General features: G+C 36.2%; 1 protein-coding gene across 14 annotated transcripts in view; it reads right to left on the bottom strand.

Moving 5' to 3' along the window:
• BTRC (beta-transducin repeat containing E3 ubiquitin protein ligase) overlaps positions 1–18,540 on the bottom strand; it is a 182,163-nt gene that overhangs the window by 65,482 nt on the left and 98,141 nt on the right. For 7 of the 14 annotated variants that reach the window (XM_069566933.1, XM_069566934.1, XM_069566930.1 and 4 more), the window contains one exon: positions 15,444–15,521. The exons of 6 other annotated variants lie outside the window; for them this stretch is intronic. In XM_069566933.1, coding sequence (XP_069423034.1) covers positions 15,444–15,521 — 78 coding nt within the window. Of the gene's footprint in view, positions 1–3,943; positions 4,040–15,443; positions 15,522–18,540 lie in introns of those variants that run through there. One more of the 14 variants, XM_069566944.1, reaches the window with a different exon arrangement.

Genomic DNA, 18,540 nt, shown 5'->3' with positions numbered 1-18,540 from the left:
TTTAGCCACCTGATGCAAAGAACTGACTCACTCATTGGAAAAAACCCTGATGCTGGGAAAGACTGAAGGCAGGAGGAGAAGCAGATGATAGAGGAGGAGACGGTTGGATGGCATCACTGACTCAATGAACATGAGTTTGAGCAATCTCCGGAAGTTGGTGATGGACAGGGAGGCCTGGCATGCTGCAGTCCATGGGGTCGAAAAGAGTTGGACAGGACTGAGTGACTGAACTGAACTGATACTTTATTGTAATATAACTGGCCAATATATTGATTAAAATGTTTCCTTCTAGTCTTATGTTTTTACTGAAAGTACAAGTCATGGCTCTCAAACATTAGTGCCCATCAGAATCATCTGGAGGACTTGTTACAACACAGATTGCTGGGTCCCATCCCTGGAGCTTCTGAGGACTTGCATTTTTAACAAGTCCCCAGCTGATGTTAACATTACTGGTCTAAGAATACTCTGAGAACTCTTGATATACACATATGTGTTGAAATTAAAAGAGAAAAGTCTTAAGACACAGGTGATCTCATAATCAATAATAAGACAATATCAATTTTCTAAAATTCTAGATTTACAGAACAGTTGCAAAATAGATATGGGTTCCTGTACAGCCTTTCCCAGCTTCCCTTTACATTGAAGTCTTACACAACCAGAGAATATTTACCAAAATAAACCAATTAACCTTGGTACAATATGAAGTTAAGAACTTACTTGACTTTCACCAGTTTTTCCACTAATATTCTTCCGTTCAGGATCTAACTCAAGATCCCATATTGCATTTAGTTGCCATGTAGTCTCTTCTAATCTGTGACAATTTCCCTGTCTTTGCTTATCTTGCATGATTCTGACACTGCTGAAGAGTACTGATTAATCTACAGAATGTCTCTCAGTTTGGGTTTGTCTCATGTTTCCTCAAGATCAGACTGAGGTTGTACATTATTGGGAAGGATACCACAGAGGTGAGGTGCTCTTCTCAATGCACCGTCAGGAGGTACATTGCTGAGTATTCAGAAATACTGATGTTAACCTTGACCATTTGCCTAAGATTGTATCTAACAAGATTCTCTATTATTAGCTTAACATTTTTCATTTAGAAATTACTAAATATAGTGAGGAAAATACTTTAAGACTGCAAATATTTTGCTTCTGCTTCAACTTTTGCATGCTAATTTTAGCATACCGCTGGATCTTGCCTATGGTCATTTTTACTGTCGCATCCTAATGGTGACTTTTAAATTTCTCTCTCCTTCTACATTAATTAATTGGGATTCTTCTGAAGGGAGAGCTATGAGTTCTTCCATTTGTCTGCTTATTCATTTATGTACTTATTTATATTAGCAATGGACACAGATATTTTAAATAATTCATTGTTGGTCAACTATCATTCTTTGGAAAAGAGCAGATAGATAAGAATAAAATTTAAGAAAATAGAGAAAATAACATTACACATTTGAGTTTCCATTTAAACAAGTTAAATTTTAAAAAATTTATCTACTTAATTGTTTTTTCTTATATTATTTAAGTTAAAATTATTTCAAACACATATTTTAAAAGAATAAACTGGATCATCTGACATTAGTGTACATCTGACATTAGTATTGGCACATGTACATCTGGACTCAGGGTTCAGTACTTCTTTCACATTGCTAATACCACAAACTATTCATGTACAGACAATACAATTTTTAAGCTGTGTTCTTAAGACATTTATGAAGCAACTGGTATATACTAAATAAAATAAAACTTTAAGCCAAAGAGTACTAGTTCCAATAATGGCAGAGATGTTTGTTTGTATTAAATTAACTTTTCTCAGATAACAGTTATAAACCATGGAAAAAATTTTCAAAACAAACAAAGGCACTACAGCTTGACCAAAAAGTAGGCGGAAATTGGGGGAAGAAGAGGATTGAGAAAGAGGAGAATCACACTTAGTAAGATCCATGTTTACGTGCTTTTTCCATGAGGGTACTCACTAGGCTATTTGATGCAGGATGGCTAAAAATTCAATTAGAAAGACAGTCTATTGGCTTGGGGAGCTCAGGGCAGCCACAGTGGCTCGAAATTGAGAAGGAAAATAGAAAACAGAAAGAGCCAGCCCTTCCTCTGGCAGGGTGGAAGCATCAAAACATGCATATAAATTTCTCTCAAATCTACGGCTAACCTTCAAACTACTTACATGAATGAGAGACTCCAAATATTCCAAAATAAAGGAATAGCTAGAAGACTGAAAGATATGAGAAGAGATTCCAGCTGCTGCCCATGAGGAGATACCGGGTTTTGAATCTGAGTTTAGAGGAGCTTTATAAGTATCTCAAACTTTCTAATGAAAGCTTAGAAAGACCCTGCATTCAGACTAAAGAGTAAGTCTTGAGGACTAAGGGATATGCCTCAGGACTAAGGGCAAAACCAAAACACACCTGCCCTAACAAACATAAAAACAAGACTCTATGAAGTCACAGTGATGAGCCAGTAAGATAAACACAGGAAGATAAAAGAAACCAGAGTCTCCACAATGTATTGTTTATAATGTCCACTAAACAATAAAAACTTCTAGACATGAGAAGAAGAAAAGGGAGCCATAATAAAGAGAAAAAGAAATCAACAGAAAATGACCATGAGATGATCTAGTTATGGGAATCAGTTCATAAAGCTTCTACAGAAGCTATAACAAATATGTCCAACAACTTAAGGAAAGATACAATTACGGTGAGTAAACAGATGGAAATTTTCACCATTAAAATAAAAAACTAAAATAAGCCAAACAAATTCTAGAATGGAAAAATATGTTTTCTGAAATTAAAAATTTACTGGATGAGCTTAAAAGCAGGTTGGAGATGGCAGAAAAAAAGGCCAATGAACTTCAAAAACAGATCAACTAAATAATCTGAAGAATAGAAAGGGTAAAAGGAAAAAAAAAGAACAGAGTCTCAGTCACCTGTGGGACAATTTTCAATGATCTAATATCATGGAATTGGAGACCCAGAAGAGAGGCAAAAATGGGGCACACAAAGTTATAAAAATAGTGACCAACTATTTCTCAAATTTGGTGAAAACTATTGGCTTGCTACTATAAGAACAGTAAATCCCAAAAGGTTAAATACAAAAACCCCCTAAATATCAGAAAATAAAACCTAGGTCCAAGACAGTGAAAACAACTAAAATTAGTAACAAAAACAAAACCTTAAAAGCAGCCAAAGAAAAAGGGGATGCCATATATATGAGAGCAACGACGTAAATAATGGCAGATTTTTCACCCAAAACAATGAAGTCTAGAAGACAAAGGAATACAATTATTATTTTTTTTTGCAGGGGATGCTGCACCTCGTGGCAGGGATTGAACTGAACCCTTGGCAATGAAAGCGCCAAGTCCTAGCTACTGGACAACCAGGGAGTTCCCAAGGAACAGGATTTTTTAAAGTGCTAAGAGGAAAAAACTCAAACCAGGTTTCTTACCATTAAAGAAGAATTACAAATATGAAAAGGGAAAAGCCTAAAACAAACTCTGTTGACACTGTATTGGAACTAGAGATATCAATGTGAACTCATGGTTTTCAAAATATATAATACAGATATAAAATAAATGTTAACATTTAAATCCTGGCTTCTAAATACAATTCTGCACTAAAAGGAGCCATAGCTCCCTGGAGAAATGGTTGATTCCTGGAATGGACAGAGTAAATACAAGACGAACCTGGAAATACTCAGGAAATGATGGACATATACCATAGGGGCACAGATGCCAGCCTAAATGGGCTCTCATTTGACAAAATGGAAGAGTATTAAAATAAAAGATATTAATAGATTACAATCTGTTGAATAAAATAGGATACATTTCTTGAAAGATACAAATGACCAAAACTGACAGAATAAGAAACAGAAAATCTAGACAGTTCTATAGGGGCTTCCCAGGTGGCTCAGTGGTAAAGAATCTGCCTACCAATGCAGGAGACGCAGTTCTATCCCTGGGTCAGGAAGATCCGCTGGGGAAGGAAATGGCAACCCACTCCAGTCACAGACAGAGGAACCTAGTGGCCTATAGGGTCGCAAAAGAGTTGGACATGACTTAGCAACTAAATTAACAACAGACAGCTCTATAACTATTAAGGAAGTTGAAATTATTAGAAACTATTACACATAAATGGCTTCCCTGGTGGCTCAGGCAGTGAAGAATCAGCCTGCAATGTGGGAGTCCTGGGTTTGATTCCTGGCTTGGGAAGAGGCCCTGGAGGAGGGCATGGCAACCCATTCTAGCATTCTTGCCTGGAGAATCCCCATGGACATAGGAGCCTGGCGGACTATAGTCCATGGGGACGCAAAGAGTCGGACATGACTTAGCAATTAAGCACAGTACATTACACATAAATAAAAAAAAAATCTTCCCACAAAGTAACACTTCTGGGCCAGACAGTGTTACTGGTGACTTCTATTAAACAGTAAGGAAGAAGAACATCATACAAAGATATCAGAAAAAAAAAAAAAAACAACTACAAACTAATATCCCTTATGAACACAGACACAAAACTTCTTAACAAAGTCAACTGATGTGATTCTCCATATTAATAGAATGGGAGGTGCATTTGACAAATTAAACACCAATTTATAATTTAAAAAAATAAAAAAAAAAAACCTCAGCAAGCTAGAAATAAATGGGAACTTCTTCAATTCCACAAAGGGCATCTAAAAAAATTCAACTAACATCATTCTTAGCGGTGAAAAGACTATTTAAAACTCTCTCACGACTGGGAACAAAGCAAAGATGTCCTCTTACCACATCTATTCGACATTATATGGAGGCCTTAGCAATTCAAATAAAGAAAAAGAAACAAAAGGCAAGTAAGTTGGAAAAGAAAAAAATTCTCTTTATTCATAAATGATAGGAAACAAAGACAACAGTAAAAACCAACTGCATTTATATACTCTAACAACAATTAGAGAATGAGAAAAGTTTATAATAGCACTGAAAAACATTAAATACTTAGGAATAAATCTAACAAATTACATTCACAAAATGTACACTGAAAACTGAAGAAAAAAATTGCTTAGAAAAATTTTAAAAGACAAATGGAGATACATGTCTGCACACTGGAAGACTCTTATCACTGAGCAGTTAATTCTATGCAAATAGATATTTCAGTTTCAAAAAAAATCCAAATCAACACCCCACAGACTTCTTTTTAATAGAAATTCTAATGATTCTAAAATTTATATAGAAGTGTAAAGTACCTATAGCCAAAACAATATTAAAAATAAAAATGTGGAGGACTCACACTACCTGATTTCAAGAATTAACAAAGCTACAATAATTAAGACGGTCCAGTGTTCAGTGCAAGGATAGACACCTCTAGAAAACAGAAGACCTTGAACTCATCTGTGTCACGCAGGGACATGAAGTAGGAGTTGGTCAGTGCCTCAGCCACTGATACCCTTTGCTCTGCATACAGCAGCAAGCAGCCTCCTTTCCAGGTTCAGAAATAGACTACATTTGTTCAGCCAACTGATTTCTGACAAAGGCACTCATGTAATTCAAAGGAGGAAAGGAAAGTCTTTTCAGCAATGGTTCCAAAACAAGTGAATAAAAAAGTATGGGGATATTTTATAGTAACTATAAATGTAGTATAACCTTTAAAAACTGTGAATCACTATACTGTACACCTGTAACTTATTATAATATGGTATGAAATACATCAACTGTATTTTAATAAATAAATAAATACTATAATCACTAGCCAAGCAAATAAATCAGAAAATAAGTACAATAAAATGTTAATAATAAACTGAAGGAAGAAACAAACTATCTTAATAATTTTCAGTCCAAAAAAGTATGGGGAAAATAATGAGCCTCAAACTCTATTTCACAGCACACTTAAGAATTAATTTGAAATGGGCCAAAATTCAAGGTAAAAGCTAAATTTTATAAAGCTTCTAGAATAAAATCTAGAATATCATGAGGTACGGGTTAATTTCCTTATAATCATGAGGTAAGGGTTAACTGACTGAACTTCATTCAAAAATCAGAAACTTCTCATCAAAAACACACCATGAATAAACAGGCAGGATACAGATTGTAAGAAGATATTCAGAACACATATCTGACAAAAGTCTCTTATCTAGAACTAAGACAGACAAAAAAGATCTTCATGACCCAGATAATCACGATGGTATGAACCTAGAGCCAGACATCCTGGAATGCGAAGTCAAGTGGGCCTAAGAAGCATCACTACAAACAAAGCTAGTGGAGGTGATGGAATTCCAGTTGAACTATTCCAAATCCTAAAAGATGATGCTGTGAAAATGCAGCACTCAATATGCCAGCAAATTTGGAAAACTCAGCAGTGGCCACAGGACTGGAAAAGGTCAGTTTTCACTCCAATCCCAAAGAAAGGCAATGCCAAAGAAAGCTCAACTGCTACTGCTGCTAAGTCACTTCAGTTGTGTCCGACTCTGTGCGACCCCATAGACAGCAGCCCACCAGACTCCCGTCCCTGGGATTCTCTAGGCAAGAATACTGGAGTGGGTTGCCATTTCCTTCTCCAGTGCATGAAAGTGAAAAGTGAAAGTGAAGTCGCTCAGTCGTGTCTGACTCTTTGCGACCCCATAGGTTGTAACCTTACCAGGCTCCTCTGTCCATGGGAGTTCCCAGGCAAGAGTACTGGAGTGGGTTGCCATTGCCTTTTCTGAAGAATGCTCAAACTACAGCACAACAGCACTCATCTCACACGCAAGTAATGCTGAAAATTCTCCAAGCTAGGCTTCAACAGTACATGAACCATGAACTTCCAGGTGTTCAAGCTGGTTTTAGAAAGGGCAGAGGAACCAGAGATCAAATTGCCAACATCCGCTGGATCATGGAAAAAGCAAAAGAATTCCAGAAAAACATCTATTTCTGCTTTATTGACTATGCCTAAGCTTTTGACTGTGTGGATCACCAAAACTGTGGAATATTCTTAAAAAATGGGAACACCAGACCACCTGACCTGCCTCTTGAGAAACCCATATGCAGGTCAGGAAGCAACAGTTAGAACTGGACATGGAATGACAGACTGGCTTAAAATATGGAAAGGAGTACACCAAGGCTGTATATTGTCACCCTACTTATTTAACTTATATGCAGAGTACATCATGAGAAACACTGGGCTGGATGAAGCACAAGCTGGAATCAAGATTGCAGGAAGAAACATCAATAACCTCAGATACGCAGATGACACCACCCTTATGGTAGAAAGCAAAGAAGAACTAAAGAGCCTCTTGATGAAAGTGAAAGAGGAGAGTGAAAAAGCTGGCTTAAAGCTCAATATTCAGAAAACATCAAATAAAATCTGTCACCGTTTGCATCATTTCCCCATCTGTTTGCCAAATTAAAAGACGTTTACTCCTTGGAAGGAAAGTTATGACCAACCTAGATGGCATATTAAAAAGCAGAGACATTACTTTGCCAACTAAGGTCCATCTAGTCAAGGCTATGGTTTTTCCAGTAGTCATGTATGGATGTGAGAGTTGAACTATGAAGAAAGCTGAGTGCTGAAGAACTGATGCTTTTGAACTGTGGTGTTGGAGAAGACTCTATAGAGTCCCTTGGACTGCAAGGAGATCCAACCAGTCCATCCTAAAGAAAATCAGTCCTGAATATTCATTGGAAGGATTGATGTTGAAGCTGTAACTCGAATACTTTGGCCACCTAATGCGAAGAACTGACTCACTGGAAAAGACCCTGATTCTGGGAAAGTTTGAAGGCGGAGGAGAAGGGGACGACAGAGGATGAGATGGTTGGATGGCATCACTGACTCAATGGACATGAGTTTGAGCAAGCTCTGGGAGTTGGTGATGGACAGGGAGGCTTGGTGTGCTACAGTCCATGGGGTCGCAAAGAGTCAGACACAACTGAGCAACTCAAGACAGACAACGCAATTTGTTTAATGCAACCCCCCCCCCCAAATACTTAACAAAAGAAAAGATCTTAATAGCTAATAAGTACATGAAAAAGTATTTGACACACGCTCACCAAAAAAGCTTAAAGGACATTCATAACAACTTCATTTTAAAAAATGAAAATAGCTCAAGTGTCTATCAACTGAAGAAAACAAAGTGTAGTATATTTATTCAATGGAATATATTGTACAGTAAAAGAGAATGAAGAACTGGATAAACATAGCAGTATAGTGAATCTCATAAACATTATGCTGAGTGAGAGTGAGACCCCAACATGTATGATTCTGTTACACACAATTCAAGCAAGGTTAAACTAATCTATGACAGGGAAGCTGATCAATGTTTGATTCATTGTGGGCAGGGAAACTGGTTGGAAAGGAGAAGGAGGGAACTTTCTTGGGTAATGAAAATGTCCTATAGCTTGATTGGGGTGGTGGTTACATAGTTGAAAAGATGTCAAAAATTCAGTGACTTATGCAATTAATATATATGTAATTCACTGTATGAAACATTTATTTCAATGAAAATATAAAAGTATGCAGTTAATATTTTGGGGATAAAGTACTAGAGGTTTGAACAGTTAATAAAAATGTTATTTTATTTTTCTGGGGAAAAAAAAAGTCATGGCAGGTAGAAAATGAATTTTTCTACAAAATTTTTTTACCCTCAGAAATGAGTATAATACAACTCAGGGGAACATTAGTTAGATTCTGGAAACTTGTAGGAGTTTCCAGAGTAGGGATGTGCATGCATGCTAAGTCGCTTCAGTCATGTCTGACTCTATGCAACCGTATGGATTGTAGCCTGAGAGATTCCTTTGTCCATGGGATTCTCCAGGCAAGAATACTGAAGTGGGTTGCTATGCCCTACTCCAGGGAATCTTCCTGACCCAGGGATTGAACCCATGTCTCTTAAGTCTCCTTCACTGGCAGGCAGGTTCTTTACCACTAGCACCACCTGGGAAGACCAAGAATATATACAGGTTTTTATTTTCTAGACATTCCATCTGTAAAATGGGTATATGATCATCTTTTTCTCCAAAGGAAGTCACCTAGATTAGTAAACCAAAACTGGTCAGAGTCCTTAGATCAGTCTGAAACCAAAAGGCCAAAGACTCAAATATTTTACTTTCAGTATTTTACTATTATAAGACTCCTTTCAGCTAAAATAAACTAGTGAGTATAACAGCCACAGGCAAGATAGGTTCTATCTCCACATAACATCTGAAAAGGTAGCTTCATTGCTAAACCAGAGGCAGAGAGCTTTGCGTTGGAGTACTTTAATACGTTTTTATATAGCATATAAAGCACATAAGCATAAACCAGTAAGATGCCTTGCTGAAAACTACCTGCTTTGTAAAAGCAGGCTGTAATTCTGAACAAGTTTTCAATTTTCACACTGCTGCTAGGGTAAAACATTTTAAAGAGTTTAATTTTTTACAATGGATTCAATGACATAGGATTATCTAACAAAGTAATGGCTAATCAATAGAAGGTTTAGTTGTCAGGTGAAACATATAACACACTAAAAGGGATTGATTGCCAGACTTCTCCTTATTTACTAGAAGGTATATATTTAAAATGACACAAACTTGTTACCAGGCTGCATTTTTTTAACCTTGCAAAAAGCTGCTTAAGAAATCTGTTCAGCAGCCCTATAGCAAAACAAGATATACTATAATGAAAATGGCTAGTGATTGGGAGGTGGGAAGGAGTATACAGGGACCTTCAAATATATATATAGAAATATATATATATAGGATAGAAAAAGCAAACTAAAAGCGACATCTAGGAAAGGTGAAACTGAAAAAATGCCACAATGATGCTATCAAATCTCATTCAATAGATGCAAAGCTGCATCTGACCTCACTCCATGTTGCTCTTATGGCAGATTTTTTTTTTCAAGGACTCATGCAACTGGGTACAATAGCCCCTCCTACCTTTTTAATGGTACAACCAGATTAAGCACTGAACACAAAATGAATTGGGCCCATATGGACTTCAACCAGCATATAAACTGTTTCCTTTATAATTTATTCACAGTATCTTATGTCTCTATATGAAAATACACTTTTTATGGTCATTGCAACCCAGGAGTTCAATAATATTTTTTCTACTAAGTCAGTGATTACACAATTTATCAAAGAATGATTACACTGAAATAAAAATAAAACAAAACGCCAACCCCCTATACAGTCTTCCTTCCTCAAAGTAATTTTAAGACTGCTGATTATTAAATTGCTTCTTTTTGAAAACGGGTTTTTTGTAGCAAGACACAAATTGCAAAAGCCATGTTTAAAAAACAAAAAAGTTATTAGACTCTGAAGGATTCAGCCAAAGTGGGAAGTTAAATAAACAAATCACTTCATCAGACTTGGAAAGATCACTTTTGTCTTACTTAAGAGACCTACATTAATTACCTTTAAGGTCTTTTACACGGACTATTTAAAAGAAGTACAATTTATTTATTTATTTCAAATGAGGTGCTTCTTCTGAAGTATTAAATAATGTCTACAAATGCAAAAGATTTTTATAAATAGGTAATTAAAACAGATGACTAAAATTAAGTCAAGCTGCAAAACATTACCCAGGATGCACTATGTTTTTGTGTTTGTTTTTTTTTTTAATAAACATCTCAGGCAATTTTTTTCCATCCAAAGCCCAAAGCACTTCAGGAGAAAAAAAGATGTAGGAAGTTTCACAGGGGAAAAAACATACATATATAATGAAATAATGCCAAACCCCAAACTAAAGTATTTACAAGATAGTCCCTGAAGCACAGTTTGTCATATTGCAATTACACCTTGCCTACTGCCGAGCCAAAGTGCTTACTATTTCCACTAGGGGGAGAAATATCTTAACACAAAGCAACGGCAGATAAGGAATGGGTTTTCTTGAGCAATTATCAGAACAAAGCTCCCTTGGCTGTGTGTACCTTCTAATTACTCAATACAATTAAAATGACTAACCTAAAACAAATAGGAAAAAAACCTGCCAGCCTGATATGAGGGACTTCATTAAACCTTTCCCCCTCATCAATCAAATCAGAAAGAAGGGAATGCCATTACATATTATACACACTATAGAGCTATTAAAGGAAGTAAATTCAGTGAGTTTCTCTCTCTCTTTTTTTTTAATAAAGGAAGTGGCTCTCCTGAAAAAGAAATGTCGTGGTATTTACCCATCTGGATGCTGCTTGAAAACAAATTGTCCTCCTAAGAGCAGAAATACAGTATGTTTTCTCTCAGTTCACTGGCTTATGAATGACTTGTTGTTGTTGTTGTTGTTTTGTTCATACACATGATAATGTCATTTTCTGTGTCAGTGATGTGCTTGTTCCTCCTACTCATCCAACTGTATAAAGGAGCTATGCCAGTCAGACCTCCATGCTTACACTGATTGTTGTAAGTTCTTTACCGCTGGTTTCTGCGCATCTACTTCAAGTTAATGTTTAGAACAACATAGGAATTTAGGGGAGGGGTGGGGTGGTAGGAAAGGAAAACAGCTACTTATTCCTTCTAAAAGGCTTATGCAGTTCCTTTCATAAGGCCCGGTCATTAACAGAAGATGACAACAGAGTCATTTTTCTTCAGCTGACAATTGCGACATTTTTCCAGCAGCGTGCAAGGTGTTGAAAACCTGGCAGCTGTTACCTCCTGGGATGAAGATACTTTTTTATCCTCCCTTGACAGTTTAACTCAGTGGGTCAGCACCTTTAAAGACTGCAAAGTATCCTTGAAGAGGATGGAAGCTTGAATTACTGCTCCCTCCCTAATCAATGTAAACCCTCACTGCAGGTGAAGCATCTATAGAGGTGCATGGGGGAGGAAAATGTAATGCCCTGAGCCAGATGGTTTTTATCTTGTTTTTAAAGAATAAAGGAACAAGCTAACAAGGGAGACAGCTACTTTGTTAGCTTCTTGGCCTCTCTCATGGCTTTGCATCCCCAGGGTTCCAGCTACACAAGAGAAAGAATACAGAAAAACGTAAACACTTAAAGAAATATAACTAGAGGGCTGGCATCATGCTGCTTTCAAAGAGTTGAGACGGCTCTACTCAATGCTTTATTTATCACTACCCACGTTCTCAGGATGGTAAGTGGACACATACACAAAGGGAATGGGGGATGGGGGAGGGATTAGACCGAGGTCACAATTTACTCAATTACAGAGAAAGGCAGGGTTGACAGATCCTATTAGCACCAATGTGAAGCTAAGAAGGAGTATGCATGTTGTAAGGCTATGTTTTCAAAGAGTAATGAGTACTTTCATGTATCCTCTCAGGCCTTTGCCCTTGTTTGCAGATATGAGTACTATGAACACAGTTGCTATGGTTTTCTGGGCTTCACATTCTAGGAATAAAAGTAAAAAGAGAACTGTAGCTACTCTGTACATCTTTTAAATAGAAGTTTACACTTAAAATAATAAGAGGTCAGAAGATTATTCAGAAATTTAGAAAATTGAAAGAATAATTACATCCCCTACCCCCCCACCTCCCAACTCTACTGCGTTCTGATGTTGGATATAAAATGGAAAAGCAGGTATACAAAACAACTTGGTGACAGAGCGAGTAATGTCTTCTGACTTCCTCTTTCAATATTTTTTCTGCTAATGTCTTTCTCAAGTCTTAGAATTATGGTTATGGTAACCTCATAATACAAGTCAGGGAGTGTTCTTTTCTACTCTGTTTTCTATTTTGGTGTTATTTATTCCTTAAATGTTTGATAGAGTTCACCAGAAAACTATGTGGGCCTTTTGATAATTCAGTTTTTTCAACAGACATAGGGCTCTTCAAATTTTGTTTCACCTTGTTTTGGTATAAGTTGTGTTTTTCAAGGAACTGGTCCATGTCATCAAAGATGCCAAATTTTTGGTATAAAGTTATTTATAATATTCCCTTTTACCTTTTTAATGTAAGAACTGTAGTGATAATACTTCTTCCAGTTCCTCTAACAGTTAAATAACTCTAAATTAACAGGCGTGTTCATATGCTACCAACAATGATTAAACTATACTTTAGAATAATATATATAAGCTCTAAAATTAGTTTAAAACAACACTAAATTTATTAGAACATAAAAGTATTTCAAAATCAGTGGTTAAAGAGTGGTAAACCCCATTAGAAATAGTATGCAAAAGAACCTCAGGTTAAGGGACTAGGCCACATGATGCGAATCCTACTTACATCGACCTGAGGTAAAAGGCAGCTCTGACACCTTTTTATCTATATAACTTGACTAAAGGTGGGGTAGGGAGAGCAAATGGCATTTCATTATTGTCCTATGCATAGAGAAAAGAGGGCGTTTAAACAGCTTCTATACTATATCCTACATTAAAAAACTCAGTGATGGGGTAATCAAGTTCAGAGCAGTCCTGGACAGCTGCCCTGTGACCCGCTTGTATTGACCCCTGTTATTCATCACTCATCCCTAAGATTGAGAGGGCAAGCTCCTAGGGAGTGACCACCACAATAGACAGACACAAGCCAACAGTAATCTGGTTCCAGCAAAAAACCAGATGGCACTGCAATAAATTTACAAATCTGCATTCATGGGGCTGTTAAAACACCCAGAAGCTAAAAGACTCTGAGGGCCCCAGGAGGATCTCTTACTTCCCCATTTCTAAAGGCCATTTCTCTTTCCAAGAACACTGAGTTCATGCTCTTCACAAAGAGAATAGAGATAAAACCCTTTACAAAGAAAGGAGGGGGGAAAGCCTCATGACCTAATTAATCTCCAGAGCTTGGATCTCAACACTGAATGACAGATATTAGAAAAATAATTTTGGAGTACTAGGAGGATAAAAACAAACCTAAAAAACGGTTGTTAAATTAGAGCAGATGGGGTAAAGAGAACCTGCTAAAAAAGCAATGAAAAAAAAAACATTAAATTTTTTCAAACACTGCACGAAACAGATCTTGCAAGTAGAAAATGATTCAATAATGTATGCATTTATTTTTTAAATGAATCAGATTAGTCCCATGTGTGACCTGCTGGTCCATCTGTATGTGCTGGACTTAATAGGCGCGATTCTCTCTCTTGCTTCAGTTTGAAGTATGAGAGAGATAAATTTAGTTTAATTTTCAACAGATCAGCCTATCCATTTTCCAAATGGACCATCTGGATCAGCCTATTAAAATTAATTTATAACTTTGCAGAGTGAAAATTCGTTTGTTAGCTTAAATAAAGTTGCCAAAACTTTTTGTCATGTCATTGTTTTCTGACAGTTGTTTCTGTATAGTGGGCAGAGTGTTTCCACTTCCAAATTTATCTTATTCAATTTCATCCTATATATTTAGATTTACAGATCAGGTGTTTATCTCCAAGAGTTAAAGCTCTAACTGAACAATATCAATGCTTGATGATCATCTGGCTATTTAACAAAGCTTCCTGAACTGATTCATTTCTACTTACAATTATTTTTATAAAAAAATTTTGCATCCAAAATTGTTTTAACATAAATAAAAGAATGATGTGTCACAATTTCAACTACTTTTCCCCTAAATTAACACTGTCTACAGACTAGAGGTAGAGGGCTGAAGTAAAAATGCTTTGGCAACACTGAGATCTTTCAAATCACTGACTTGCTAATTAAACAAGTCATCAAATCTTTTTCGGCCTCCATTTTCTTCATCTATAAACTGGAAATCATATCTAGCAACTTTACACGGTTCTTGTGAGGGTTAAGTAAAATTAAGTATCAGGTTCACAGTGGGTGCTCCACAAATATTCAATCTCTTCTTTTTCTTAGAATAATGCCATAGATGCAAGTAAATTAAAATTATTTTTACTACTGCTGGTGCTCATCTACTCCAATTTTATATTTAAAATAAATATTTGTGCATACCTATTCTCTGGCAACACTGTAAGAACTTGTTTTTGCTGCCAGTGGGAGATGGAAGATGTTAGAGGTTGCTACAGGCAGTGAGAAGAACCAATTTTTTGACCAAATGTTTTTTTAACATTTTAGTTTTTAAAAACAGAGCACCACAGAACTGAACTTTCAAAGAATATATTACCTTTGAGGAGTGGCGGCACTGTGGTGAGTAAAAATTATTTTAAAGTTGTCATTAATATTGGCCTTTACTTCCAGAAAAAGCAAACAAATTTGCTCAGACTTATAGGAGCTAACTTCATTACTGGCAGATCCCTTTTGGTTTTTATTATTTTTTAGTGTATGAAGAATCTTAATAAAAAAAGTAAGGTTTAAACTATTCTACTATCTGCATTTAAGATACATTTCAAGTTATTTTTCCCTGAATAAGAAAACTTCCTTTGATTTTGTTTTCACTACGTGTAAACAATTGACTGCCCTGTACTTGTACAACTAGGATATTTTTTAAATGACTGGGAAAACAATGTTAACTCATTGAAATTGATGGCTTGAGAGCCAGACCAACTTCAGAGTATTCTTAATTTAAGCTCCAGTACTTAACAAATGGCAAATTGAGGGTTTCCTGTCTTTTGTTTTGTTGTTGGTAGCTTTTTATTTTAAGTAAGACTGAATTTCATACCTGTCTAAGTGAATTCTTCTCTGGTATTATCTTCCTAGGGGGTTCGCCATTATTACAGTCTTCTCTCTCTGAGGAATTCTGTGAAAGAAAGTAAGCTTTAATTCAGTTCTCATTATCTTCAATCTTATTCTGTGGGAGTAAACTGAATTACATTTCTAATTCTGTAAGCTAGAATACCGTGTATATTTATGCATTTGTTCATATGAAGATTTATATACATATAGACATACACTTATGTAAAGGAAAACATATGCCCATGTATATAAATAAATGTATGTAGGGACCTAGGTGGGAAAGTATTTCATCTTTATTTAAGCACTGCCCAGCAGATCATATTCATTATGAGTCTAGTTTATCCTTCTTTAGAAATGCAGGTTGGCACTGGACACGAAAAAGTTCCAGAGGGTAAAGCATCTGCCTGCAATCCCGGAGACCTGGGTTTGATCCCTGGGTTGGGAAGATCCCCTGGAGAAAGAAATGGCAACCCACTCTAGTACTCCTGCCTGGAAAATTCCATGGACGGAGAAGCCCGGTAGGCTACAGTCCATGGGGCTGCAAAGAGTCGGACACGACTGAGCGACTTCACTCATATTTAGCTGATAACAACTTAAGCAAGGATTACTGCCTTCTCTTAATTAGTTTTAAACCATAGTAAAGTTTGACTGGTCTAAGTTCTCTAAGTCAGATCCTAAAAAATTTAGTTATTTCTCTTCCTCTCTTCTCAGATTTGATTTTATTAAAAATAGTGCTTAGTTAGCTCAAAGCAATACAATTTAATCAGGGTTTAACAGTTAAAATCCACTCTTGCCACTATAAACTCAAATAGCAGTTAGAAGACCCTAAAATGTCAATGAGAAAAAAAAAAATGTCAATGAGATGTTTAATACTTAAAAAAGAGGGAAATAACAATTCAGTTAGAAGCAAATTCAGAGTTCTAAATATGAACAGAGTAAAAAGGCAACCCATAAAAAAGGGGGGGGAAGATTGCAAATTATTTATCTGATAAAGAATTAACATCCAGAATATAGATGTTGTAAAAACTCAACAACAAAAAACAGAACCACCTGATTCAAAAGTGGATGAAGGACTTGAACATTTACCCAAGAATATATACAAATGGTCAACAAGCACATGAAAGGATATTCAGTATCACTACTCATTTCATAAATGAACAGCAAAACTACAAGGTACCACACATTCATTAGGTAGGCTACTGTCAAAAACAAACAAGCAAAAAATAACAGGTATTGATAAGGCTGTTGAAAAACTGCAACTTTCGTGCATCTTTGGGGGGAATGTAAAATGGTATATCTGCTATGGGAAACAGTATGGTTTCTCAAAGAATTAAAAAAGGAACTACTATATGATCCAACAATTCCACCTGAGTACATACTCAAAAGAACTGAAGGGGGAATCTTAAAGAGATATTTGTACATCTGTGTTTGTGGCAGCATTATCCACAACAGCTAAAACATGGAAGCAATGCAAGTGTACGCTGATGGATGAATGGTTAAGTAAAATGCAGTATATACTTACAATGGAACAATATTCAGCCTTAGAAAGGAAGGAAATTCTGACACCACAAAATTGTTGAATCTTTAAGACATTATACTAAGTGAAATAAGCTAGTCATAAAAAGATAAATACAATACGATTCCACTGACATAACACACTTAAGAGTATTCAAAATCATACATACAGAAGGTAGAATGTTGGTTACCAGGGGCTATGAGAAGGAAGGAATGGGGAATTGTTGTTCAATGGGTAGAGTTTCAGTTTAACCAGATGAAGAGTTATGGAGATGAATGGGGGTGATGGTTGCACAACATTATGAATGTATTTAATATCACTGAACTGTATACTTTTAAAATGGTTAAGATGATAAATTTTATGTGTATTTTACCACACTAAAAAACAACTGAAAAAAAGTCTGGTAACCAACACATGTAAATCACTATCTGCAAGGCAAAATACAGAAAACTGAAATACACACTATTTGGGCTCTATTTTCCACAATTACATGTATGAGTGTGTGCTAAGTCACTTCAGTCGTGACTAACTCTTTGCGACCCTGTGGACATAGCCCGCCTGGCTCTTCTGTCCATGGGATTCTCCAGACAAGAATACTGGAGTAGGTTGCCATGCTCTCATCCAATTACGTGTGTAATGTTAGTATTTTAGAAAGTGCAGCTGATTTACTCATTATATTACATATAATCATCATATTCTGAAGAGTTACTTTCAGATCCAAAAATTATATCCAACATGAGTTTATCTGAAAAATTTCATACAAGTATGAAATTGAATACAGGATCATAATGGTGTTTTAAACTTAGATAGTATACATTTTTTTCCATTTGTATCAAGAGGCCCTCTATGGCTAACATCTGTGTGCCTTCTGTGTCACACCTTGATAGGCCAGCACACTAAGGTATTCCTTCTGGCCAGAAATCTCTTATGAGGTTTAACTTGCTATTTTACATTTGTAATGATCACTTTACATTAAAGGTCCCTAAAATCAATACAAAGAAAAGGAAAAAAATGTTATGTTACAAGCTAGGGATAGAGGCTCAATAACTTCAGAATTCTAACTACTTTTACTCTCCGATACAAATGAATTGTATTCAATTAAGCCAGTATTCAATTTTAGTAACTTGTAATCTGTTAAGTAACTACTTCCCAGTCCATGAAGTTACACACCCTCCTTTAAATAAAATACCATTTCAGATCACCTAAACCTGTTTAGTTCAATAAGGTCCTATATTTCAAAATTAATTGTTTTTTTTTAAATGTCATCATAATAAAGTTGGAAGCTTAATTACTTTCTGGTGAAAGTCTGTTATAATGAAGACATTATAAATCACATTTTTACTCTACAGGTGCTTTGGATGAAACAAAATTGATGGCAATTACCTAGCAAAAAAACCTGTGATCTTAACCTAATGCAATGAGTCAGTTCAGTTCAGTTGTTCAGTTGTATCCAACTCTCTGCGACCCCATAGACTGCAGGACGCTAGGCTTCCCTGTCCATCAGTGAAGCCATCCAACCATCTCATCCTCTGTCATCCCCCTTTCCTCCTGCCTTCAATCTTTCCCA

The sequence above is a fragment of the Ovis canadensis genome, chromosome 22 (genome assembly GCF_042477335.2).
Source record: "Ovis canadensis isolate MfBH-ARS-UI-01 breed Bighorn chromosome 22, ARS-UI_OviCan_v2, whole genome shotgun sequence".
Classification (NCBI taxonomy): Eukaryota; Metazoa; Chordata; class Mammalia; order Artiodactyla; family Bovidae; genus Ovis; species Ovis canadensis.
The sequence above is the reverse complement of the archived record's forward strand: the minus strand, read 5'-3'. Positions and strand labels throughout refer to the sequence as shown.